Source organism: Mus caroli, unplaced genomic scaffold (assembly GCF_978045245.1).
Source record: "Mus caroli unplaced genomic scaffold, Mus_caroli_1 scaffold_10, whole genome shotgun sequence".
NCBI classification, from domain to species: domain Eukaryota; kingdom Metazoa; phylum Chordata; class Mammalia; order Rodentia; family Muridae; genus Mus; species Mus caroli.
The window spans coordinates 23,431,195-23,456,093 of record NW_028227265.1 but is presented as its reverse complement, the minus strand read 5'-3'; the positions used below and the strand labels follow the sequence as shown (position 1 = coordinate 23,456,093).

The 24,899-nt window shown below is 47.5% G+C and overlaps 1 protein-coding gene across 3 annotated transcripts in view; it reads left to right on the top strand.

The window, feature by feature from the left end:
• Dus2 (dihydrouridine synthase 2) overlaps positions 1 to 20,424 on the top strand; it is a 41,180-nt gene extending 20,756 nt beyond the window's left edge. For all 3 annotated transcript variants that reach the window (XM_085843615.1, XM_085843614.1, XM_085843616.1), the window contains 11 exons: positions 55 to 115; positions 2,160 to 2,207; positions 8,271 to 8,336; positions 8,473 to 8,543; positions 11,540 to 11,626; positions 13,079 to 13,247; positions 15,338 to 15,459; positions 16,978 to 17,127; positions 18,460 to 18,547; positions 19,610 to 19,683; positions 19,898 to 20,424. In XM_085843615.1, coding sequence (XP_085699741.1) covers positions 55 to 115; positions 2,160 to 2,207; positions 8,271 to 8,336; positions 8,473 to 8,543; positions 11,540 to 11,626; positions 13,079 to 13,247; positions 15,338 to 15,459; positions 16,978 to 17,127; positions 18,460 to 18,547; positions 19,610 to 19,683; positions 19,898 to 20,135 — 1,174 coding nt within the window. In that variant the 3' untranslated portion in view covers positions 20,136 to 20,424. The remainder of the gene's footprint in view (positions 1 to 54; positions 116 to 2,159; positions 2,208 to 8,270; positions 8,337 to 8,472; positions 8,544 to 11,539; positions 11,627 to 13,078; positions 13,248 to 15,337; positions 15,460 to 16,977; positions 17,128 to 18,459; positions 18,548 to 19,609; positions 19,684 to 19,897) is intronic.
• Positions 20,425 to 24,899: the final 4,475 nt, after the last annotated feature.

Here is a 24,899-nt window from a genome sequence, read left to right as displayed (position 1 = left end):
CTTTCTTCCCTCAGGTAGAGTGTTTACCTTCTTCTCTCTTCCATGCTTTTCCAGAGAAAATGATGTAGCTGGTATTGATGTCAACATGGGCTGTCCAAAAGAGTATTCCACTAAGGTAAAATCGTTTGTTTATATTCCTTAGAATTATTCTGTTCAGATTAAATGAGGCTAGCTATTATAGTTCCTGGCTCCGGGCTAGACCTTGTGCTGGATTAGGACAATGCTCAAAGGGATGTTTTTAGGCTAGATATGATGGCCCACACTTGAAATCTGAACTTGCAAAGGCTGAGGCAGGAGGATGAGGAATTGGAGGCTAGCCTGAGCTCCAGGATGACCTTGAACTTCTGATCCACTGGGCTTTATTTCCCAAGTGCTGGGATTACAGATGTTGACCCCACATTTAGTTCTGTGAGATGCTAGGGACTGAGCCCAGGACGCCGTGTGCATTGGGTAGGCTGAGCTATAATGCAGCCCACTTACTTTATTCCTAATGAGTTCAGACGTTTGCAGTCCTGTGGGTCAGCAAACTGGCTCATGGGTAAGAGTGGTTGCCACACATGCCTAATGATGTGAATTCAGTCTCTGAATCCCATTGTGGAAGGACACAGTCAACTCCTGAAAGTTGTCCTCTGACCTCCGCACGTGCTCTGGGGGATGTGTGTGCCCTCTCCCCACACAGAATGCATAGCCATAGTAGCAGTAAATAAAATTGAATTTTTAATGATCCTCCCTCTCGGGCTAAAGAAATGACTCAACAGTTAAGAGTGCTTGCTGTTCTCTTAGAGGACCTGGCTTCAGTTCCCAGAACCCAAGTCAAGCTCTAAGAGACCTGAACCCTCTGGGCTCTGAGGGCATGCCCATACATGTGGCATACATACACAAACACATACATATTTGAGAAAAAAAAAATCCCCTTTCTATTACAACTGTAATGTCAGCACTCATCCAGGGTTATATAACATCCTGTATCAACAAAATCAACACAGAGTCATTCATAATATTGTCTAATATTTCAGAAATATAGATAGTTATGAAAATTATTGGTAAATAAGTCTATCTTCAGGAGACAGCCATTGGCGGGAGTGATGGCTCGGCAGGTAAGGGTACGTGTCACCAAGCCTGATTACTTGAGTTTAAGCCCCAGAACCCACATGCAGAAGGAGAGAACTGACTCCCGCAAGTTGTCCTCTAATCTGCAAACATGTACACACACACACACACACACACACACACACAAAATGTTAAAAAGTTTTAAACTGCTGGGCGTGGTGGGCACACGCCTTTAATCCCAGCACTCCGGAGGCAGAGGCAGGTGGATCTCTGAGTTCGAGGCCAGCCTGGTCTACAGAGTGAGTTCCAGGACAGCCAGGGCTACACAGAGAAACCCTGTGTTGGAAAAAAAGGGGAAAAAAAGTTGTAAAACAGAATCATTGCTGTCATTGAGCTTTAAGTTGGTCTGTGACTTGGTGGACTGTCCTTTGTTGGATTTTTTTTTTATTTTTTGACATAGGATATATCTGTGAAGTGCAAGCTAGCTGTGAACTACCACTGTGCAGTGGAGGCTAGACTCAAACTCCTGACCCTCCTGACTTAGCCTCTTGAGTATGTGTGCCACTCCACTCAGGTGGATGCTTGTTTTAAGGACACAGTGATGGTGGGGTCAGTTTGCTTTGACGCTGAGATCTATTTATTTATTTATTTATTATTTTTATTTATTTGGGGGGGGGGTCGAGACAGGGTTTCTCTGTGTAGCCCTGGCTGTCCTGGAACTCACTCTGTAGACCAGGCTGGCCTCGAACTCAGAAATCCACCTGCCTCTGCCTCCCAAGTGCTGCGATTTAAAGGCGTGTGCCACCACGGCGACTCCGAGATTTTTATGAGGATATGAAGTTCTAAAAAAATAACACCTGTAGTGCCCATTTCTAGGTGAATGTGTGGTTTTCCTGAAATGGTCAGAGTGGTAGTTGTTAGGACCCCTCACATGCTGATTCCTGATGCGTGTGTGGTGTGCACAGACAATTGCTTCATAATCCTTCCTACATGGTTAGGGAAATGCCAGCTCCTGGGAGCCTTAGCTCTCTTGTTGCTATACTGTTGCCATACTGTGGTTGGGCCAGCCTCTTCTTCGATGGTCAGACCTTCTGTGTGCTTCTCCTTAGGGAGGAATGGGAGCCGCTCTGCTGTCAGACCCTGACAAGATTGAGAAGGTGAGTGGCTGTAGGGTCCTCCGATGTGCTGTGAGTGGCTGTAGGGTCCTCCGATGTGCTGTGAGTGGCTGTAGGGTCCTCCGATGTGCTGTGAGTGGCTGTAGGGTCCTCCGATGTGCTGTGAGTGACTGTAGGGTCCTCCGATGTGCTGTGACTTAGAGCTCTCTAAAATGTCTCTCCCCCTCAGTCCAGATTTACTGAAGTCTGCCTAGATTCTCTATTTGGGGCCCAGAGAAAATGTCTTTAAATTTATTTATTCTTATGTGTTATGGGTGGTTTGCCTGCCTACGTGTCTGCACCATGTATACACAATGGCTGAAGAGATCATTGGATACCTGGGAGATGGAATTACAGGCGGATGTGAGCTACCTGCTGTGGGTGCTGGGAACCGAACCCCAGCCCTCTGCGTATATCATGTTCTTACATATCAGAATCTCTCCAGCCCTGACCTGGAAATTAAAAAAAATTTTTTTGATATGCAGCGAGATTTAGGAACTCTTCAGTCAGCCTTCAGGGCTCTAGAGTTCTGTAACAGTCTATACATGGGGTCATGTCACCTAAGAGTCACAGGGCCTGAGAACTCCTGAATATTGCTACTTTCCCTTCCGGAATGATCTGAGAGCAGAGAGCAAATGACTCTGGGTCAGGGCAAGTTCAGAAGTCTGTGTGTAGATGGGTAGCCCTTTCCTAGGGGGCTGGACGAGAGTGGCAGGGTATCCCTGCATATGGATTGTGTGGGTAGCATATACCACAGGTCACTTCCCATCCTTTGCTCCCCAACCTTTCTTTTTGAGATGGGGTCTTGCTATATAATTCTGGCTAGCCTGGCACTTGCTATGTAGTCTAGATTGGCCTTAGACAATGAACAATCCTCCTGCCTCAGCCTCTTTGAGTGCTGAGATTCTAGTTTTGTGCCATATGCCCTTTGAGAGGAGCCCAGGCCAGGATTACTTGAGGCCAGCTGAAGTTAGTCTCCCCTTGTTTCCTCCTTTGGAGAGTATACAAATGGGCTTAAATGAGGACCAGGAGAGAGGCTGGCATTTGATACCTAGTACTGAGGGCTGCCTGGGCACGTGTAGATAACAACTGGCCATAGCACGGGTTCTCTCTTCTTTTTACCAGCTCTCCCCTTCTTGCTCTGCTGACTCTTATGTCCTCCTTCAGATCCTCCATCCCACTTCCCTGCCTGAGCTTTGAACCTCCGTGCTTCTTACAGACTCGAGAGACTTTGCAGTCAGACCCAACCAGTGAGAGCTGCCATGGTGTATGCTGGCTGTCGCAGCTCAATCCTATATACTCATCATGCCAAGGGATCTCTGGGATATAGGGGGATCTCTATATGCTAGGTGTCTTCTTTTCTCTTGCATAACCTCAGATAATGTCCCTCTAATCTATTATCATATAATGTGTCCTTGATATTTATAGAATAGTTTCTTTTTCAATGCACATTACAGTGTGTGTTTCATTCATTTGTTCTCAGAATCCCTTGAAATAGACATAGCAGGCATTTGCTCTCTCTCTCTCTCTCTCTCTCTCTCTCTCTCTCTCTCTCTCAGAGTGTCTACTTGTGTTGCTTATGCTACTCTCAGACTCCTGAGCCCAAATACTCCTCCCACATTAGCACTATAGCACTATGTTTTACTTCTGTTGCTGTGATAAACTACTGTGACCAAGGCAACTTACAAATGGAGAAGTTTAATGGGCTTATAGTTCCAGAGGGATAAGAGTCCACCACAGCAGGAGGCATGGCGGCAACCAGGCAGGGGCAGGAAGCAGAGGGATCACATCTTTGACTACAAACCTGCATCAGAGAAAGTAAACTGGAAGTGTTGTAAGGCTTTTAACTTTCAAAACCTGTCTCCAGGGATATACTTTTTACAGCAGGACTGTTTCTCCCCATAACTCCTTCAAACAGCACCACCAACTGGGGAACAAGTATCCAAACACCCAAACAAGTTTAGGGGACATTTCTTATTTTAAAATACCTCATCCCACCAGACCACTGTTACCTTTTTGATTGGAAAAAAAAAAAATTACTAAGCTAAAAAACCAAACTAAGCCGGGCGTGGTGGCGCACGCCTTTAATCCCAGCACTCGGGAGGCAGAGGCAGGCGGATTTCTGAGTTCAAGGCCAGCCTGGTCTACAAAGTGAGTTCCAGGACAGCCAGGGCTAAACAGAGAAACCCTGTCTCGAAAAAAAACAAAACAAAAAAAAAAAAAACCAAAAAAAAAAAAAACAAAAAACCCAAACTAGGGGCTGGGAAGATGGCTCGGTGGTTAAGAGCACTGGTTGCTCTTTCAGAGGTTCTGAGTTCAATTCCCAGCAATTACATGGTGGTTCACAACTATCTGTAATGTGATCTGATGCCCTTTTCCAGCATGCAGGAAGCATGCAGGTGTATATGCAGACAGAGCTCTCATATAAATAAATAAATGTAAGTATGTTCGAAAAAAAAAAACCTAAATAGACAGGTTAAAAACAAGAACCTAAAAATGATTTTAACAGACGAAAGTAGAATAGTTTTTTGAAACTGAATTGGATGATGTGGTACATGTACATTTGAAATCCCAGCAGTTGGGAGGAGGAGGCAGGAGTGTTAGGGATTCAATGTCAGGTTGGACTAAGACCTTGTCTCAAAAGACCAAAGCCAAACAAAGCACAGAGAGAAAAGAGGAAATTGTTTAAGACCCTTTTCCAAATGTGTGGCAGACAAAGCCAACTTCAGAAGCTATAGCTTTGTGACTCCTAACTGCAGCCTTAGTGTCTCTGTGATACCTCAGGCTACAGGAGGCTCTGGTAGTTCTTGAGATCCTAGCCACAGTTCAGTAACTGCCTAGGCTTTAGAACCTGCAGTCAGAGGCCCTGTGCCGAATGGAGGGAACAACTGGATCTCAGAATGGTTTCCACACTTGACTAAGTGATGTCTCACAGGAGGCTCCAGTTCACGTGTACACACAGGCGGTTTCCCTCTCTTCCACCACCTGACTAAGAAGGCCAGTGATGTTGCCCCTGCCCCACGTAGTGAGCACATTTGGTAAGAGGCAGCAGGGATGCACTCCGTCTCAGAAGCTTGCTTCATTCTGCTGCGGTCACGTGTGCCAGCTTGGCCTAGTGAGTGCTCTTTACTTCATGAAAGAAAGGCTTCAGGCTTACACCAAGTTAGATGTGACTTAGGCATATCGGGCAGGGTTCATTTCACGTCCACACTGTACTGGCAAGCTGGGAACTGACTGAGAGCTTTGTGGGTACTCTGAAAGTTTTCTCAAGATAAAGTTGCTCACGTGGGATCAGGAAAAAACTATAGAAATGCATAGTGATAATGGCTGAACTATACTGTGAAGGTAACTGGATTACTCACACTTAAAAGTGTTTCACACGACTTTAATCCCAAATGTAGGGAGTAGGGCAGAAGCAGGTGGATTCCTGAGTTTGAGGCCGGCCTGGTCTACAGAGCAAGTTCCAGGACAGCCAGCGCTACACAGAGAAACCCTGTCTTGAAAAAAACTGGCTGGGCGTGGTGGCGCATGCCTTTAATCCCAGCACTTGGGAGGCAGAGGCAGGTGGATTTCTGAGTTAGAGGCCAGCCTGGTCTACAAAGTGAGTTCCAGGATAGCCAGGGCTACACAGAGAAACCCTGTCTCGAAAAAAAAAAAAAAAAAAAAAAGAAAAAAACTGAAGAAAAAAAAAAGGTAGCAGATACTTAAAATGTTAATCAGTACTGAAGAGGCTGAAGCAGGAGGGTTTGAGTTTGAGGCATCCTGCACTGTGTAACAGAGTCCAGGACAGTCTGGGGTACGCAGTGAAACCCATCTCTAGAACCAAGAGGTTAAGGGTGGGACAGAGCTAATAATGGCAAATTTCCTTCCTTCCTTCCTTCCTTCCTTCCTTCCTTCCTTCCTTCCTTCTTCCCTTCCTTCTTTCCTTTTTTTTTTTTTTTTGAGAGAGAGAGAGCGAGGATCTTATGTATTTGAGGCCAGCCAGTAGATCTGGTGAGACCAGCCTGCTCGTGGTTGGATATTCTGTCCCCACTGCTAAGACAGCCTCAGGTTGCCTGCTCTTGCCTCTTGTGGTCCCAGCACGTGAGCGGATCTTTCACTTCCCTAATCTCCTTCCTGGTTGTTACTGTGAATGTGAACAGGGATGCCTAGAAAGTACCTAGAGCTGCTTAGAATGAATCAAAAGGAAGCCATCTAAGGCCGAGAACTGTATCAGACCACTTGGTAGTTTGTCATTACATTCCAAAGGTTCAAAGTTAGCACTCGCCAGGGAACCTTCTAGATATGTTGCTGTGAACCAAAGTTATTAAACTAATGTGAAATTGATTGATTGATGATGTGTTTTGCGATAAGGTCTCACGTACTCTGGGCACCTTATGATTCGAGAATGACCTTGAACTTCTGTTCCTCCTGCCTCTTCCTCCCAAGTGCTGAGGCATGTGCCAGCATGCCTAGCTGGAGTGAGAGTTTTTCTGATGAATCCTCATGGGCCTGGCACTGTCCCCCTTCCTTAAAGTACAAATGTCCCTTTAAGGCTTGCCAGGATGACTCTGGGCAATCAGGTCTAGTCTGCTGTGTGAGGCAGCACCTGGAGAGTGTTCCTGCCCGCCTGGCCAGCAGGGAGGGTCTTGGTGGTGAACTGTTGGCTTTTCAACAGTTTCATATCCTTAGCTCTCAGATAAGGCCGGTTTTACTGTAGCCGGCTCTCCGCTGCCCTCATCTGTCTAGAATTCAGGTAAATGCAAGTCCTCCTGCCTGCCTGGTAGCTGTTGCCCAGGAGGCACCTCTGCAGGGTAGGAGTCCAGTGTTTGAGGTCACCTTCCCTACATTCGTGCCTGACCTGAGATTTTCGATGTAGGAAGAAGATAGCAATGCCATAGACATTCAGGCCGGGTTGTCTCTTTCTTGGTCTCTGAGTCTCACGTTGCCATGTCATGCTGCCTCCTTGACTACTTTCCTGTGTTAACGTCTTGATCTTTCTTTGCAACCTTTCCTAATTGTTATATAAGAAGCATTTAAAAACATGTTGAATGTGTCATATTTTCCTTTTCCAGTTTATATATTTGTATATATGACTTTTCAAAATAGGAGGATTCATGAGGACAGAGCCTAGGCTCCTAAAGGCCTTCCTTTCTCATTCTAGTTCTTGGGCTGGCACCCAGGGACTATTCCTTTTACTCAGAAAGGAAGCTGCCAGTTGCTGGGCAGTGGTGGCACATGCCTTTGACCCCAGAGAGAGATGAATCTTAGAATTCAAGGCTAGACTGGTCTACAGAGTGAGTTCTAGGACAGTCAGGGCTACACGGAGAAACCCTATCTTAAAAAAAAAAAGAGCCGGGCGTGGTGGCGCACGCCTTTAATCCCAGCACTCGGGAGGCAGAGGCAGGCGGATTTCTGAGTTCGAGGCCAGCCTGGTCTACAAAGTGAGCTCCAGGACAGCCAGGGCTACACAGAGAAACCCTGTCTCGAAAAGCAAAAAAAAAAAAAAAAAAAAAAAAAAAAAAAAAAAAGAAAGAAAGAAAGAAAAGAAAAGAAGAGAAAAGGAAAAAAAGAGAGCTGTTAGTCATAAACCGGACTAGGCCCCAGGATTATATTGAGTGTGTTAGGCAATGATTTTGAAAACACAGGTTTCTAAGCTCTGTCCCTAGAGAAGGATTCAGGAACTAATGTGGTGGATCTAAGAGTCTGTTATTTAAGCTTCCCAGGTAATTCTGATGTTTTTCCTGGCAAAGAATCACTGTGTTCCACACAGAGCTGCATGCAGGCTCATTCACTAACACACACACACACACACACACACACACCAGGCAAGGACGTGCTAGTGTTGAAATTTTAGCCCAGAACAGAGGTTGATTCCTTGTCTCGTGGAAATTACATGTAAACCATAAGACAGGTAATAGCAAGCGCTGTTCCTCTCCGGTGTGCATGGGTCTTGTAGGTGTACACGGGTCTTGTGTAGGTGTGCATGGGTCTTGTAGGTGTACACGGGTCTTGTGTAGGTGTGTTAACTATTGCGGGCAGTGTGGTTTGCTCCAGACAGATGTTCCTGTTTGCTCTTCTTTGTAGATCCTCAGCACTCTTGTTAAAGGGACACACAGACCTGTGACCTGTAAAATCCGAATCCTGCCCTCGGTAAGACTGTGACATTTGAAGGTCTGTTCGTTAGGCGGTATGGGGTCCGGTGGTGGAACTGAGCCGACTTGAGGAGTCAGCAGCTCCTTCCTTGGGTCCTTAATGACCACCTTGCGCTGGCATCTTTCTCACCCAGCTGGAAGATACCCTGAACCTGGTGAAGCGGATAGAGAGGACTGGCATTTCAGCCATTGCAGTTCATGGGAGGTGAGTGACTGACTGGCAGGGAGATTCCTCACCATCACTCAACAGACCCTGTGAGGCCAACAGCTTCTCTGTGTATTTAGCCTAGGTCTCTGATAGCCTGTGAATCCAGAGAACATTTAAACTCTGCATGGGTTTGCATTTGTTCATTCACTGAGAACTTTCTGATGCTAGCTAGACACAAACGTCAGGCATTGCGAACACAAGAGAGGGGGCTGGAGCGATGGCTCAGCGGTTAAGAGCACTGACTGCTGTTCCAGAGGTCCTGAGTTCAATTTCCAACAACTGCAACCACGTGGTGGCTCACAACCATCAGTAATGGGATCTGACATCCTCTTCTGGTGTGTCTGAAGACAGCTACAGTGTACTTACATATAATAAATAAATCTTAAAAAAAAAAAAAAAAAAGAATCACAAGAGAAGGAGAAGGAGCCTGGCTCAGGATGATGCTTAAGTGTACAAGACATGCAGTGTACTTAAAACCCATCCGTGAGAGCCGGGTGTGGTGGACTGAAAACATTTACCAGGGGTTTTTCTCCCTCCCTCCTTCCCTTCCCCTTCTCTTTCCTTCCTTCCTTCCTTCCTTCCTTCCTTCCTTCCTTCCTTCCTTCCTTCCTTCCTTCCTTCTTTCCTTTCTTCCTATTTTTAAAATGCTGAGATTATGAGACTATGCCGGGGCCTAGCAAACACAGAAGTGGATGCTCACAGCTATTGGATGTATCACAGGGCTCCCAATGGAGAAGCTAGAGAAAGTACCCAAGGAGCTAAAGGGATCTGCAACCCTATAGTTGGAACAACATGATGAACTAACCAGTACCCCGGAGCTCTTGTCTCTAGCTGCATATGTATCGAAAGATGGCCTAGTCGGCCATCACTGGAAAGAGAGGCCCATTGGACTTGCAAACTTTATATGCCCCAATATAGGGGAATGCCAGGGCCAAAAGAATGGGAATGGGTGGGTAGGGAAGTGGTGGGGGGGAGTATGGGGGACTTTTGGGATAGCATTGGAAATGTAATTGAGGAAAATTTGTAATAAAAAAATATTTTAAAAAAAATGCTGAGATTATATCTAGTGTCTTCCACGTGCCAGGCGATGCTTTACCACTGAGTATTTTTGGTTTGGTTTTGTTGTTACTGTAAAGTCTCATAGAGTCCAGACTGGCTTCAAACTTGACACGTGGCTGAGGCTGGCCTTGAACCTCTGATGCTCTTGGCTTCACCTCCCAAATATTGGGCTTATAGGCATTCACCCCATAGCTAAGTCTTTCTCGGTTTTTTGGAGTTGGGTTCACTATACAACCTAAGCTGTCCCGAGCTTTCAGTTTTCAGCCCTGCCTTAGCCACCCAAGTGCTGGGCTTACAGGGACGAGCCACTACACCTGGTGAAAATCTCTCTCTCTCTCTCTCTCTCTCTCTCTCTCTCTCTCTCTTCATTGAGCACTGACTTCTCCCTTGAATGACCCCAAGCAGATGGCTTTTCTTTTAAAGGCACTGCCTTTCCTGTCCTTATTGGACTGCAGCTGTCCCAGTGTCTGCTTTAAACAGTTCTTATATCTATTTGCGGCTCATCTGTTCTCTACTGGGAGCTGAATCTTTTTTGTTTTTTGTTTTTTGTTTTTTTTTAAGATTTATTTTTATTTTTAAGTGTGTGAGTGTGTCTGTGTCTCACTTTTGGCTCTCACTATGTAGCCCAAGCTGACCTTGAATTTATGGCAATCCCTTGTCTGTTTTCCAAGTGCTGGGATTATAGGCATGGGCACTAGAGCCTGCTGAATCAAGGGGTTTCTAAAGGCTGCCGTCTCCCTGTCCGATTGACTTCCTCTGCCAAGCATGTCCTTGTTTTCATAATCCTGACTAAAGCACTTGGACTGGTTCCGTTTGGGGGGAACTTGGCTTTTATAGGAATAGCAGGTTTCTGTTTATGCCTGTTACTAAATTTTGGGAGTATATCCTGAACAACATAGAGAACGGTAAAGTGGAGCCGCCTAGATAAAGTTAGGAGGGTTTGGAAGTGACAGATGCACATGTATACAACTACTGAGTGCCTTGCTGGGGCAGTGGGCTTTAGCCTTAGTCGTCTGATTTGAAATCCCAGCTCTGCAGCTTTCTACCTGTGCATCCTTAGGAAGTCCTTGCTATAAATTAAGGAAACTTATTTTCCCAGAAGTAGGAGGCAGCTAGAATACTGACTTGGAGAGTTTAGGGAAGGACTTCCTGACCATCAGAAGTTCAGCAAATGCGGCTGTTTAGTTGGGTGTAAAATTGGCTGCCGGGATGCAAGTCGTCAGAGGTGGAAGCTGGGTTGGCAGGCTCTTCTGAGAAACCAAAGACTATACAACACAGGAGCTTCACTCAAGCAAGAACTGGCTCGTCGTCACCTCTCCTGCTTGTCTTCACACATAGCTTGCCCCAGCCATCGCTGTAGCATACCTAAGATTTGCTTACTCATGCACAGGAACTTTTTGCTGTTGACCTTGGTAGGAAGGGGCCCTGGGTGGTGTCCTGCTTCTCCCGTGGCTTCTCGTGAGTGTCATGATCTGTGGTGGCCCTTGGAACAGGACCTACCCCATGTCAGGTGCTTCTCCCAAAGATCAGCTGTGCAGCTTAGCCTCAGCACAGGCAGCTGTGTGGGAGTGGCCAGTCTGAGCAGGGGCAGCTGTTCCAGGTCCTTGGGGATGGGCAGGGCTGGGACTGTAGGGGCAGCATTTTTCAGACATTGTCTCTTATTTCTGGTAGAGGCAAAGGGAAGGCAGGGGAAAGCAGTGTGACCTTGGGAAGCAGGCCACCCACTTTGGGCCTCTGCAGCTGCCCCAGTCTTCAGACTCTGGAGAGTTAGACCTAACCTTCTTGCCCCTTTGAATAGAGTTCATCCCCATAAACCAGGGAGGCCATTCCCAGCAACCTGTCCCAGATAACCACATCTAGGACAGTAGGACTTCAGGAATGATCTAGCCTTTGGCCCTCAGCCCCAGACCCCATCTCTTTTCTTTATCTTTAAGGAATCGTGACGAGCGACCTCAGCACCCTGTCAGCTGTGAAGTTATAAGAGCCATTGCTGAAACCCTCTCCATTCCTGTCATAGCCAAGTAAGCCCCATTCTTCCTCATTTACTTTATGCTCTGCTCATTCAGAAAATTGTGCTCATGTAGAGACCTGGGATGGCAGAACATGAAGAAACTGCAACAAGCCAGGCAAGGTGGCTCACGCCTCTGATCCCAACACTGTGCAGTCAGAGGCAGGTGGATCTCAGTGAGTTTAAGGTCAGACTGTTCTACATAGGAGATCCAGAACTGACAGGAGAGATCCTGTCTCAAAACAAACAGCCCCAACCAAACACAGGGCTGACAAGTTTGCTTAGCAGTTAAGGGTATTGATACCATGGCTAAGAGGGTAAGTTCAGTCCCTGAGAACTGAGTCCTGTAACCTGTCCACCTGACCTCATATATCTCCCCAATATGTCCCACCTCATATATCCCCCCATCCCCAGCCAGCCAAATAAACATAAAAAAGAAATCCTCAAAAACTTATAAAGGAAAGGGGGGAAATGAAGCAAAAATGTCAAGTTAGGAGTGAGGAGGCCAGCACTGATGTTTGAAGCTAGAGCCCAGAGCGTTGTGATGGCAGCCTAGGCTATGGGGATGAATAAGAATAGGCAGAGGGAAGAGGCTGCAGAATCAGGCCCAGAGCACAATGATGTCCCATCTAGAGTTAGGAATGCAAGGTGCAGGGGTCCCAAGTCTTGTTAGCAACAAGACTTAAGGAATATAAGTCAGATAGAAGAAATCTAGACAATGGCCAGACAGCACACACCTTTAATCCAGCCCTTGGGAGGCAGACAGACAGACAGACAGACCCTAGCAAGCATATTATTCTGGGTGCTGCAGACACTTGTGCTAGCAGGTGTGAGGTCTTGCTTGCACCCCAAAGACTTCATAGTAAGACTCAGGGAGCTTGGACATTGGAAACAGAAGTCCTGAGGAAAGCTATCTCTGACTGGTGGGATGAAGGAGTAATGGAAAGGGGTGGAGTGCTACACCCTATGTTCTTAGAGAAAGAAAACAGAGGTGACTTGCAGAACTAATATATCAATTTTAGTCATCCATCTTCCAATACTGTCTACCTTTGGCCACTGTTTTGGATAGTAAGGAAAAAGTCAAACTACTACTACTGCTTTTTTTTTGTTTGTTTGTTTGTTTGTTTTTTTTTTTTTTTTTTTTTGGTTTTTCGAGACAGGGTTTCTCTGTGTAGCCCTGGCTGTCCTGGAACTCACTTTGTAGACCAGGCTGGCCTAGAACTCAGAAATCTACCTGCCTCTGCCTTCCAAGAAAAGTCAACTTCTAAAATAAAAAGTCTCTTGTATGCCAGATCCCACTTTGTGGTCCCCACTTAACAACAGGTTATACCTTATCGTCACGTAGTTAGAGTCCTGGTAGTCGAAGGGACTTGGTTAAAGCTTACTAATAATGAATGGCAGATAAGTTCTGGAGACACTGGTAGGTTCCATCATGGGATTCTCTCAAGCCCCTATTGCTTCTTAGCGGAGGATCTCATGACCATATCCAGCAACATTTGGACATAGAAGACTTTCGACAAGCCACGGCTGCCTCCTCTGTGATGGTGGCTCGAGCAGCCATGTGGAACCCCTCCATCTTCCTCAAGGATGGCCTTCGTCCCCTGGAGGAAGTCATGCAGAAGTACATCAGATATGTAAGTCTCTGCACCTTTTCTTTCTTTCTTTCTTTCTTTTTTTTTTTTTTTTGCTCCTTAGTTCTTTTTTTTTTTTTTTAAGATTTATTTATTTATTTTTGTGTATATGAGTGTACACCGTTGCTCTTTTCAGACACACCAGAAGAGGTCATCAGATCCTATAACAGATGGTTGTGAGCTACCATGTGGTTGCTTGAGCATTGAACTCAGGATCTCTGGAAGAACAGTCGGTGCTCTTAACCACTGAGCCAACTCTCCGGCCCTACTTCTTAGTTTTAACATAGAGGCTCATAGCCCAGGCTGACCTCCAATTCCTTATTCTCCTGCCTCTACTCCCTAAGTGTTGGGATTACAGGCATGTGCCACCACACCCAACCTGAGAATAACTTTTTCTTCTCACAACAAGTGTGTTGGTTATGCTAATGGATTAAATTAAATTAATTAATTAACTTATTTATTTTGATGAGTTCATCGGGTACAGCCAGCCCCAGGATGCTGGGACTCTGTACTGGGCTGCGTGTGTGCATGGGTGGAAACAGTGAGCTTCCCCAGCCCTTCCCCAGGGCAGTTTTCCACCTTCCTTTTCAGTCCCAGATCTCACTCATGCCTGGGGTTTTCTATGTTCTCCTCAAGCTGTGGCATTTGGGTGGTTTTCTGATCATTAATTAGGCCGGGCTGGTAGGATGTGGCATGTGTCCAGTTGTGGGCCGCTTCTGTCCTAAAGCCTCCTTTCCCCAGTGCCGCAGCCCAGCTCTTGGTTCTGGGTGTCCTGGTGGGCAGGGAAGGGCTGGAGCTTCTGCTCAAATCCAGCTCACTGAAGAGCTTGAGGACAGCTCACTGTTTCCAGCCATGTACATATAGAATCCCAGCACCCCAGGGCTGTACCCAGTGAACTCGTAAAAATAATAATAATGAAAAAAATCCTTTAGCACAGCTAGCACATTTGTAGTGACTCAGTGAGCTGCAGGCAGAGGGCTTTAGCTCAGTCCAGGCCAGCCGTCCAGCTCTTCTGGCTACCTGGCAAGTGTGTGTCCGAGAAGACATGTTCAGCAGGGCTGAGCCTGCTTACTAGGTGAAAGGTGACGCTATCTATCACTGTTGTTCAGCCATCCTTCGGCAGCTTCCAAGAGGGTGTGTTGTCACGGAGAAAGGGAATACCCTCAAGCATCAACATGGATGCTTCTGGTCTGATCAGGTACTTTCTGGACTAGACAAGCTGAATCATGGTCCTGTCCCTGGCTGGGACTTACTCACTTATTCCATACCCACTTATTCTCCTGCGCATGTCATGGCTCTTTCCTAGGTACTGAAAGCAGGCCTAAAGGGGATGCTACAACAGTGTGTGTGTGTGGGGGTGTGTGTGTGTGTGTGTGGGGTGTGTGTGTGTGTATGGGAGGTGAGTGCTTGAGGTGGTTCCGTAGGCCCGTCTACAAAGCCTTGACCTGCTGCTGCTGTCCTGCCCTGGCCCTAGCTGGATGAGCATCCAGAGTATTATCTCTGGGAAGTCATCTGGCTTCCCTGGGCCTCACTTCTCAGGCTGTAGAGTAAGGTAACTGCTGTACCTATCTTTTTATAGACATTCAAATTGATAGATAATGTGTATGAACATGCTTAGTAGATGGGGTTGTGCCCCACCCATGTAGGGGAAGTTGAAGAGAGGTTTGTGAAGATATGGCTGATTCTGGTTGTAAGGAATAGAAAATAGAAATCTAATCCCAGTCCTAGGGCTACATTTCCCCTGCCAGAGTTTTCTGTGTTGCTCTCCCTGCCCTGGAAGCTGCTCAGCATCTGCTTCCCTGTGGTAGCCTGTGGTGCCTGAAGCATGGCTTGGTTCTTACACTTTGATCCCTCAGTCGGGCTGGCTGAGTGGGCGTGCTGTTCAACATGAGCCTTAGTTTGACCCTTACACTTTGTATGACAGCAGGAGGAACAGATAGCAGGGTGGAGGCAGTTCTTATATGGGGGCAGGTCCCACAGGCACACTTTAAAAAGCACACTTCTAATGCCCTCTTAGGGCCCCTTTCCTTCCCCTGGGAGGCCAATGCGGCATTTGCCGGTAGCCTGTGGGCTCATGTTAGTTCTCCTCTCAGGCGGTGCAGTATGATAACCACTACACCAACACCAAGTACTGCTTGTGCCAAATGCTGCGGGAACAGTTGGAGTCGCCCCAGGGAAGACTGCTTCATGCTGCCCAGTCTTCCCAGGAAATTTGGTAAGAGTACAGTGATCTATCTAGCTATTCTTGCAGACTTGACCCACACTTGACCCTGATCCCTAAGATTTTGGTGAGGGACCAGGGATGTGTATGTGTGGTAGTATGGCTTTGCTTTGTAGAAGAGAGTACTTTTCAGTAGCAGTTTTGGTAACTAGGGTACTGCTAGATTAGGACAGTGTAAGCTTAGGGACCACAGGTCTCCTTAAGTGTAAGCGCTTGTTCTCAGTTCTCAGCTTCCCAAGAAGGTGATTTCTGTTTCTGCTTTTGTTTTGTTTTTGTTTTTTGTTTTTATTTGTTTGTTTGTTTGTTTTAAGACAGGGTCTCTCTGTATAGTCCAGGCTGTCCTGAACTCCTGGAGGAAGGCAAGAGGCAGGCCTGGGAATCCCTGAGGAAGTTGTGTTTTTACTAATGGGCTTTTGCATGCCAGGCTAAAGAACAAACAAACAAAAAATAAACAAACAAAACCAGTGGTCAATAGACATGAGGCTTTCGGTGGCGGTGGCACATGCCTTTAATCCCAGCACTTGGGAGACAGAGACAGGTGGACCTCTTAGTTCAAGGCCAGCCTGGTCTATAGAGTGAGTTCCAGGACAGCCAGGGCTACACAGAGAAACCCTGTCTCGAAAAACAAGCAAACAGGGGTGGGGGGCAGAGATGGGATAGGGGAGCTTTAGACCACCTATTTCCATCATACTAGTCAGGGAGGCTGCGCCTTGGTCCCTCTGATCCTGCAGCTTTTAATCACAAGGTTAACACCTGGAGGCCTTTGGCAGCTTAGACTCCCCCCAGTTCTTTCAGCCTCCTGTATACTGACACCATAATTCATGTTTGAGTCCTCGCTCTTAAAGGCCTCTTCTCCTAACATTGGCTGTGTGTCCCCTTCTTCCCCTAAGGCTTTCTGTATCATACTCGCCCTCAGCGACCCATGTGGAGGGGAGGTTTTAGAAGGGAAAGCTCTTCCAGAAGCCGCCTTCTGTCCCCCGCTTGTGCTGCTGATTCTGCCCCTATCCCATAACGGTCAAGCAGCTCAGCAGGGGGCTTTGTGACTTCCAGAAGAGAATGTGACTCTGGAGCCTTGTGAGGTTCAGGCCTAGGTCCATGGTAACCATGGCATCGAGGAATCAGTCAGTCCTCAGCCTTTGTCTTTTTCCTCCCTTGGGCCCACATGGACATGATAGTATGTCCGTCCCAGTACAGGTCAGCCCTGCTGTGCTGGCTCGTTGGAGACATCCGTCTGTGTGGTCATCATTGGGAAAGAGCTGAGAATGGTGGTGGTGGTGGAACCTCTGCAATCCTTTTCCCCTAGCCCAACCTCCCTTGAGTGTTCACACTCAAAGTTTCAAATTCATCCAATACTTTGCAGTTTTGGCAGACGTCAGGGTGTGTAAACAGTATCTTCTGATGATCAGACCCTGGTAGGGTTTTGAGATATGTAGTATAGAAGTTTCTTGGGCTCCTGCAGTACCCTGAACTGTTCTACTAAGGTTTCTATCCTGCCCCACCTCTTCTCTACAGTGAGGCCTTTGGCCTTGGTGCCTTCTATGAGGAGACCATTCGGGAGCTCGATGCTCGGCGAGCTGACCTCCTGGCCAAGACTCCAGAGGCTGTTGAGGAGCCAGCTGAAGATACCTCTGGCATCATTAAAATGGCTATCAGGTTTGACCGGTAGGTTTCCAGTATATGCCAGAGCAAGTTGCTTGGGGTTTTAGTGGCTGTTATATGTGAATAATGTCAAGCTTTAGGGACCATAGGTCTCCTTAGTATGGACACCCGGTCTTAGTTTTCAGTTTTCCACGAAGGTGCTTTTAATTAGTGTTTGTTTGTTTGTTTGTTTATTTCATTTTGAGACAAGATCTCTCTACATACCCATGCTGTCCTGGAACTCATTATGTAGACCAGGGTGACTTTGAACTCACAGAGATCCACTTGCCTCAGACTCTAGAGTCCTAGGATTCAAGCCTGTGTGACCTCAAGGATTGTATTTAAGGCAGGATTTCATGTAGCCTAGACTGACTTTGAACTAACCATGTAGCTATTGATGACCTGAACTCCTTGCCCTCAAAGAGAAAGTGCTTTCAGGACAGAAGATAGTTCCTGAAGCTCAGGCAGCACTGGTGGGGGCATACTTTTCTAAGACAGACAGAATTGAACTCCACTTTTTTCCTGACCCACTTCCTTCTACAACTTGGGACAGGGAGATGGGTCTTTCTCTTCCTCAGAATCTGTGCTCTCCCCCCTGAAGCTTTCGTCTTTCCTTGGCTCTGTATCCCTGCTCATACCCCGCCCCTCACCAGCCCAGTGGACCCTCTCTAGGCAGAAGTAGCTCCAGTCCGATTCTTGCCTCGCATTGTGACTCAGCTTTGAGTGGTGCCCTCATTCTTGTCCCCTGCCATCTGGGTCTGAGCCTTCTCAAGTCTCCAATACCCAGATCAGGAGCCAGTCTTATCTGGCAAGGGCTTGAGGTGGGGTTAAGTGGACAGCTGTTGGGCAGTCATATGCCAGAGGGAGCTCCCAGTGGAAGTTGGAACATGTCCCTCTCTCCCTGTGACAGACAGACTCTGAAGCCAGAGTTTATTGTGTCTGTAGCAGAGCAAATAACCCTGACACTCAGCAGATAGAATCACACTGGGCACTAAGCTAGAGCTCTAAGCCCACTGTCATCTCCTACTTCCACCCAGTCCCTCAGATCTGGTCTTGAAAGGCCAAGAAAACCTTCTTTCCTGGCTGTTGAAGGCTGTTTTTCAGCCTGCCACTCAGAGAACTGGGAGTTCTCACATACATGTACTCATTATGATGCTAAGCATGGAGAAGCCCTTTTTTCCTGTAGATTAAAACCTAGGATGCACCTGCAGGTGGAACCAGAAGGGAGTAGGCACAAACTGATATCTCAGTTTCTCCAGTTCCTCTAGCATATACCAGTGGCTGCTTGGTGGCTCTTGCTAAGACCTAGGGTAGAAATGGAAAATAGGCCCTAACTGTTTCTCCTCCTTTTCCTAGGAGAGCATATCCACCCCAGATCACTCCCAAGATGTGCCTGCTGGAATGGTGTCGGAGAGAGAAGCTGCCACAACCTGTGTATGAAACAGTGAGTTTTTCTGGCTGTTGCCTGTCTGGCTTCCAACCCCAGTGCTTCCTACAATGCTACCATCCCCGTAGTACACTCACAGCTCATCCTCAGAGCTAAGGCTGCCTGGGTAGCATCTGAACTTGCTGTCCGTAGTCGTGCATAAGTTGCTAGTAGTAGGATCAATTGCTGATAGCCCTTTATCTCCAACCTTGGGTTGTTGTCCAATTCTGGCACATTTATCATTGGGCTGGGCTTCAGCCAGTGGGCCACAGAGTTATAACCACATATAGGGACCCTGGGGTGGAAACCTTGAGATAGATACTCTTGCTTCACTTCCTTTGATCCCCATGGCTGTTCTGTCTTCCCTACTGGCCTTCTGACCTCCAGGCTTATGCTTTCTGGGCCTTGTGTCCCTTCTACCAGAGTGACTTTTGGAAAACAAATCTAAACCTCTGCCTCTTGTTCAAGTTAGCAGCTCCCCAGAACACAAGACCCACCCCCAAATACTTCCCTGTTTCATGTCTTCCACTCAGCTCTCTACTCCAGCCACACCGCCTGATCCCTCCACCAGATGTACCTTTTTTGCCCCCACACTTGTTTCTTCTCAGTTTTATGCCATCTGGTGAACTCCTTTCTGCTGGGAACTGGCCCACATAGAAGTCAGTAGGCAGAGGCCCCCATAGTCAGGTGCAGATAATGGCCCTTTGTTTAGTTCAGTGACAGAACTCGCTGACACACTTGATATCATCATCAATTTGCATAACTGCCCCTTTCCCCTGAAATATGCAGCAGGTACTTTCCCATGGGCGGAGCATGTGATCAGGGAGCCCCCGTTTGACTTAAGTTAGAAGTTGTAGCCCAGCAGTTGTGGTGCGTGCTTTTAGTTCCAGCACTCAGGAGGAAGCAGGTGAAGCTCCAACTTTGAGGCCAGCCTGGTCTAAATAACAAGGTCCAGGACAGCCAGGGCTGCACAGTAAAATCCAAGGTGGGGTGGGGTGGGAGAAGTCTTCTTTCATTTATGTGTTCAGCATGTGATGACGCAGGTGGGCAGTCTTCTGTTTCCTTTGCTCTCTGCACCAGGTTCAGCGACCTATAGATCGCATGTTTTGCTCTGTTGTCACTGTTGCGGAACAAAAGTACCAGTCCACCTTGTGGTAAGTGCTCCTCAGATGGTATGAGACTGTTAGTGTGGGGATCCAAGTCTACTCTGGATCTGGGAGACTTGGTTGTATTGTGTGTGAGAGCACCCAGTGATGACCCATCTTAGCAGTTTTATCGGAATCTTTTCAAAGTATTTGTAGGCTCAGGGCTTCAAGGCCATAGTCCTGCTGTTGACTTGCTTCATTAATCATTGCTTCATTTACCCAGGGACAAGTCCAAGAAACTGGCGGAGCAGACTGCAGCAATTGTGTGTCTTAGGAGCCAGGGCCTCCCTGAGGGTCGGCTGGGTGAGGAGAGCCCCTCCTTGAACAAGCGCAAGCGAGAGGCCCCTGACCAAGACCCTGGGGGCCCAAGAGTTCAGGAGCCAGCACTACCTGGGGAGATATGCAAGAAGCCATTTGTAACCTTGGACAGTAGTGAGGAGAATCTTCTGGAAGGCTGCTGACTCCTGCTCTGGCTGACAGTGTGTGGGACTGATGTGAAGGGGTGACGGGTGCCAGGACCTAAACCAGGTGCCCTTGGATAGTTTGCTGGCCCTTGACATGCAAACCTAGAGGCCTTGGCCCAGGTCATCAGTCTGAAACAAGTGCCAAGAAATGCCCAAGGGTAATACTGTCTCTCATATGTCTGATGGCCAAGCCAAGTTCCCAATGAGGTTTTTAGGCCTCACTTCCAACTTGACATTGGTATCGTGCAATAAAGACTCTCACCCAAGGCCACCTGCTTCAACCTTACATCCTGACATAATTTTTCTACTTCCATCCTCTGTGCAGAGCTGGAGCTTCCCAAAGTGTATCTCTTACATGTAGGGAATGAGTGGACCTTTGGGGTCCGCTGGATTTTGGTGAAAGCAGGTAAGGACCAAGAAAACCATTTTAATGAGGTATTAATCTTCAGTTGACTTTCCTGATGAGAGCTCTGTGCAATCTCAGAAAGACCAAGAGTATCTGATACCCCATAAAGGGCCAATGCAAACCTAGGGGACTTGGAGGGCAATGGGCCAGTCAGTAGTCTCCTTTATAAAGCCTTACAGCTAATTTGAACTCAGATCTGATGAAGTGCCTGCTCAGGGCAGGGAACACCTCAGGGCTGCTGATGGTGGCAATTTGGTTTTTGTCAAATGCAGCAGTCACAGCTCTCTCCCCCCTGCACCCCCCCAGTCCCACTTGAGGTGAAAGGAAGTGGTAGATTCTCTTTAATTTCCTCCTGGCAGTGAGAAGCAAACAAATAGCTCCCACACATTTATTGGGGCCTCCCCACTCCCCTGCTGGGAGGGGTGGCCTGACCAAAGGTCCCTGCCCCACCCCACCCGCTTCCTCTGCTGTAAACAGGGTGTGTGACCTTCCTATTGCCAGGGTATATGGGGGGAGGATTCCCCTCTAGACTGAACCTTTCTTTCCCACAAGTCCCCCGAGGACAGCCTCAAGACTTTGCGGCAACTTGCAGCCCCCTGGCCCTGCGTGTCTCTGAAACAAAGGCTTAGTGGTTTAGGCTTTGTCTATTCCATTGCCACCCACACTAGCTCCTCTTTGTTCAGATAAAGCTACCAAGTTACCACACTCCCAGAGGCCTCTCCAAGCCCCCTTGCCTTTTGACCTTGGGTAACTCACTTCTGGCCATCTGCCTCTTAGTGGAATCTGTGGTCTTCTGCATGTGTGAGGCTGGCCTATGCTGGGGTGGGTACTCTGTGGTTGTGTGTTTCTGCTGGCATCGAGTTGGGGCCCCACTAAGGTGGAAGAGAGTCTTGGTCTGAACTCAGCCTCCATGATTTAGACAGTTCGTGTCTAGATTTGTTTGTTTCTACTAAACTTGTCTTAAAAATCCCCCCTTTACCTTTTCTTGTACTTGGGATGGAAGTAGGAAGACCAAGGCCCCCAGAGGACCCCTTCTCCCAGGCATGCTGGAACAGAATCTGGGGGACAGAGCATCAAGTGCAGTCTAAGTGGCCACGGGCATTGACATCAAACCTCTTTTTCTCACTAGTGTGTTTTTTTTCTGGGACAGCTCCTTCTCTGGCAAGGTCAGATTCACTTTCCCGATTCAGGAAGCAGAGAAATGGGTGCTGCTAAGATGCAGGTGGCATTGAGGTGATTGGGAGGAGCTCTGAGGACCCTGGGGAGAGGCTTGTAGCCAGTTGAGGAGGGGCTGGTTAGTATGTGCCCAGTGATGGGGCATAGCTGGCAAAGATCCTGGGTGAACCTGTTGGTCCTTGAACGATTTGTTCATTAGCATAGCTGCATGATGTCTGCTTTGGACTCCTCGACCTGCCCAAGATCTGGGACTGACTGAAAGGCCTAGTCAAGCCTGAAGGCATTGTCTCTCCCTGTCTGCTCTCAGAATAATTCACTTAAGAGTTCCCAACCCCGTCCTGGGGGAGAAGTAGTAGTATCCACCCATTCATATCCTTGATTGCAGCGCTCTCCTTAGCCTGACTTATGGGGGTCTTTTTGTTCTCTTTTTGTCTTGAGATAGTTTCTTGTGCAGCTAGCCTTGAACTATATGTATTTCTTGTTTATTGATTACTCTGTTGGGGGAGGCATCTGGATATCAGAGGGTGAGTTTGGAAAATCATTCCTCTCCTTCCATCTTTATGTGGTTCTCAGGGAGCAAACTCAGCTCATTAGGCTTGGGTGGCAAGTGCAATCTTGCTAGCCCCTTTAACAGAGTTTTCTTTTTAAAACTTACTTTTACTTATGGTTTTATGGTGTGTTGGGGATTGAATCCAGAGGTTGGTGAATGCCAGGCAGGCACTCTTGTAATGGACCTACATCCCCAGTGACGATTATTGTTGTTGTTTTTATTCTGTGGTGTTTTGTTATGTAGTCCTGGCTGGCTATGTAGACCAGGCTGGCTTCCAACTTGCAGCCCCCCCACCCCATGTGTTGTGCTTACAAACATGTACCAGCACACTCTGCCTAAAATACATGGTTTACCTTCCATGAGGAGGAGTAGGAGGAAGGTTGGAGAAGTTGGTGGCGATTACAAAGTTACAGAAGGAAGCTTGCCGTGGGGAAAGATAAGGGGGAATCTGAGGCTGTGACTCCCACAGGCTTAAGTCCTCCCAGGTGCTGCTCTTTTCAGGACTCTGGTCTTGGAAACTGCTTCCTGGACCAAGCGCAAACCCCTAGTCCAGCAGAAGACAGAGTGATGGCCTGGGTTCTCAGTACTCCGTGCTGACTTTAGCAGCTAATGTTTTGAGGTTAGAATTGGCTGGTTTTAACTTAGCTATCCAAACTGGAGCTGCTTCAGGCAGTCCGTTTCTCTATGGCAAGCATTGGCACGGAGGTAGAGAACAGAAACAGTGAACTAAGAGTTTGGAAGGGGTGTGTGTGTGTGTGTGGTGGGCGGGGAGAGGGTATATGGCACAGAGAGAAAGAATTTCTAAACTTGAAGGTTCCTGGTTTTCCCTAATATGAAACAAGGGGCAGGGTTGGGCTAAGCTGTACCACTCCATGGTCCTGTGGCATAGAAGAAGTCTTCGCAGTAGAGCCTCAAGGCTAGGCCTATGGCAACAGAAAGTGTCTCTTGATTCTCAAGCCTGGGCCATCATTTACACAGGAGGGGGAAAGAGTCTGTGGAGACTCGGTGGTCTCTGTTGTCTACCCTGCTTCCCACCAGGCTCCCCTGAGACCTCTGCAGTTGGAGTAGATGGTTAGCAAGATCTTTAGGGGAAAGAAACCTCGGCCCTAGCTGGGGAAATGGTGAAAGGAGTATGCATGTTGGGGGAGGGGAGTGTGTGTGTGTGTGTGGGGGGGGGGCTTCATGGCCTATAGGCATCTAGTTGCTGAGTTCTTCCCTCTCTCTCTCTCTCTCTTCCTCCTTCCCTCTCCCCTTCCCTTCCTCTTGCCCAACACAGTTCATGCTGCCTTTCTTACCAAAATAGTAACTCATTTCCTACAACTGGTTCTTTCCTCTGCTGAGCCTTTAACACCTAAACCGAAGCCTTTCCTGCAGCTTGGCCCTTTTCTAGATAGTCTCCAGTACTCAATGTCTGGGGGAAAGAAGATGTATTGCTGAACATTTAATAAATGGGTGGATTTTTCTGTGGTCCCTTATGAAGTTTAGGAATTGACAGGCCATGGTCTACATTCTGCCTCCCTGGTCAGATTTATATTTTTATTCTTTTAAAAGATTTATCTGACTTTATGCACATGAATGTTTTGTCTATTTGTATATCTGTGTACTATATGTGTGCCTTGTGCCCGTAAAGCCAGAAGGCAGCATCAGACACCCTGGGAGTGACAGATGGTTGTGAGTCACCATGTCAGTGCTGGGAACCAGATCCAGATCCTCTGGAAGAACAGCAAATGCTCGGTCTCGCCAGCTCTGCTATCTCGCCAGCTCTGCGGCCCCTACTTTAGCCCAATTCACCTGGCTCAGGTGAAGTCATACCCAGGGAGGGGAGGGAGACTGGGTCCTCGATCTCAATCTAAATTACAAGCATGCATGTACAGACTGGAGCTGAAGTTGCTTTAAGTTTTATGGGAATGGGGAAGTAAGCTGGCTAAATTTGGGGGACCTTATAGGATAATGGAACCATGGGAACTAGTTGGTAAGCCTAGAGTCTGTCTCAGCTGCAGGTGGGATGTAGCCTTTGGTCTCCTAGTTTCCAATTCAAGCTTTCTAGGTTAGCCCCTCTGAAGACAGGATAGCTTGTTGTGATGTTTTGTTTTGTTTTGTTTTGTTTTACCCACTTAATAGGTTAAGTCCTTCACTTTTGGTTTTGAGGAAGGATCTTGTGTCCCTAAGCTGTCCTCACACTCACTATGTAAGAAGATGATGGGGACCGGGCATGGTGGCGTACGCCTTTAATCCCAGCACTCGGGAGGCAGAGGCAGGTGGATTTCTGAGTTCAAGGCCAGCCTGGTCTACAGAATGAGTTCCAGGACAGCCAGGGCTATACAGAGAAACCCTGTCTTGGGGGAAAAAAAAAAAAGAAGAAGAAGAAGAAGGAGGAGGAGATGATGAGCACCTGATCTTGGCCTCTGCCATGTGAGTGCTGGGACAGCAGCCAAAGAAGATGGATAAGAGTAAGCCTGACTGCCTCCTCTTCCTGCAGCGTTGAATGCCCTTAGCCAAGTGTTCTATAGAGAGGTGACTATTATAGTCTCCAGCTTAGCATCACCCAGTGACCATGCCCACTCATACAGCATCACCTTTGGCTTCTGCCCATTGGTCCTTCTATGGAACAAGCTTTGCTCGTCTTTTG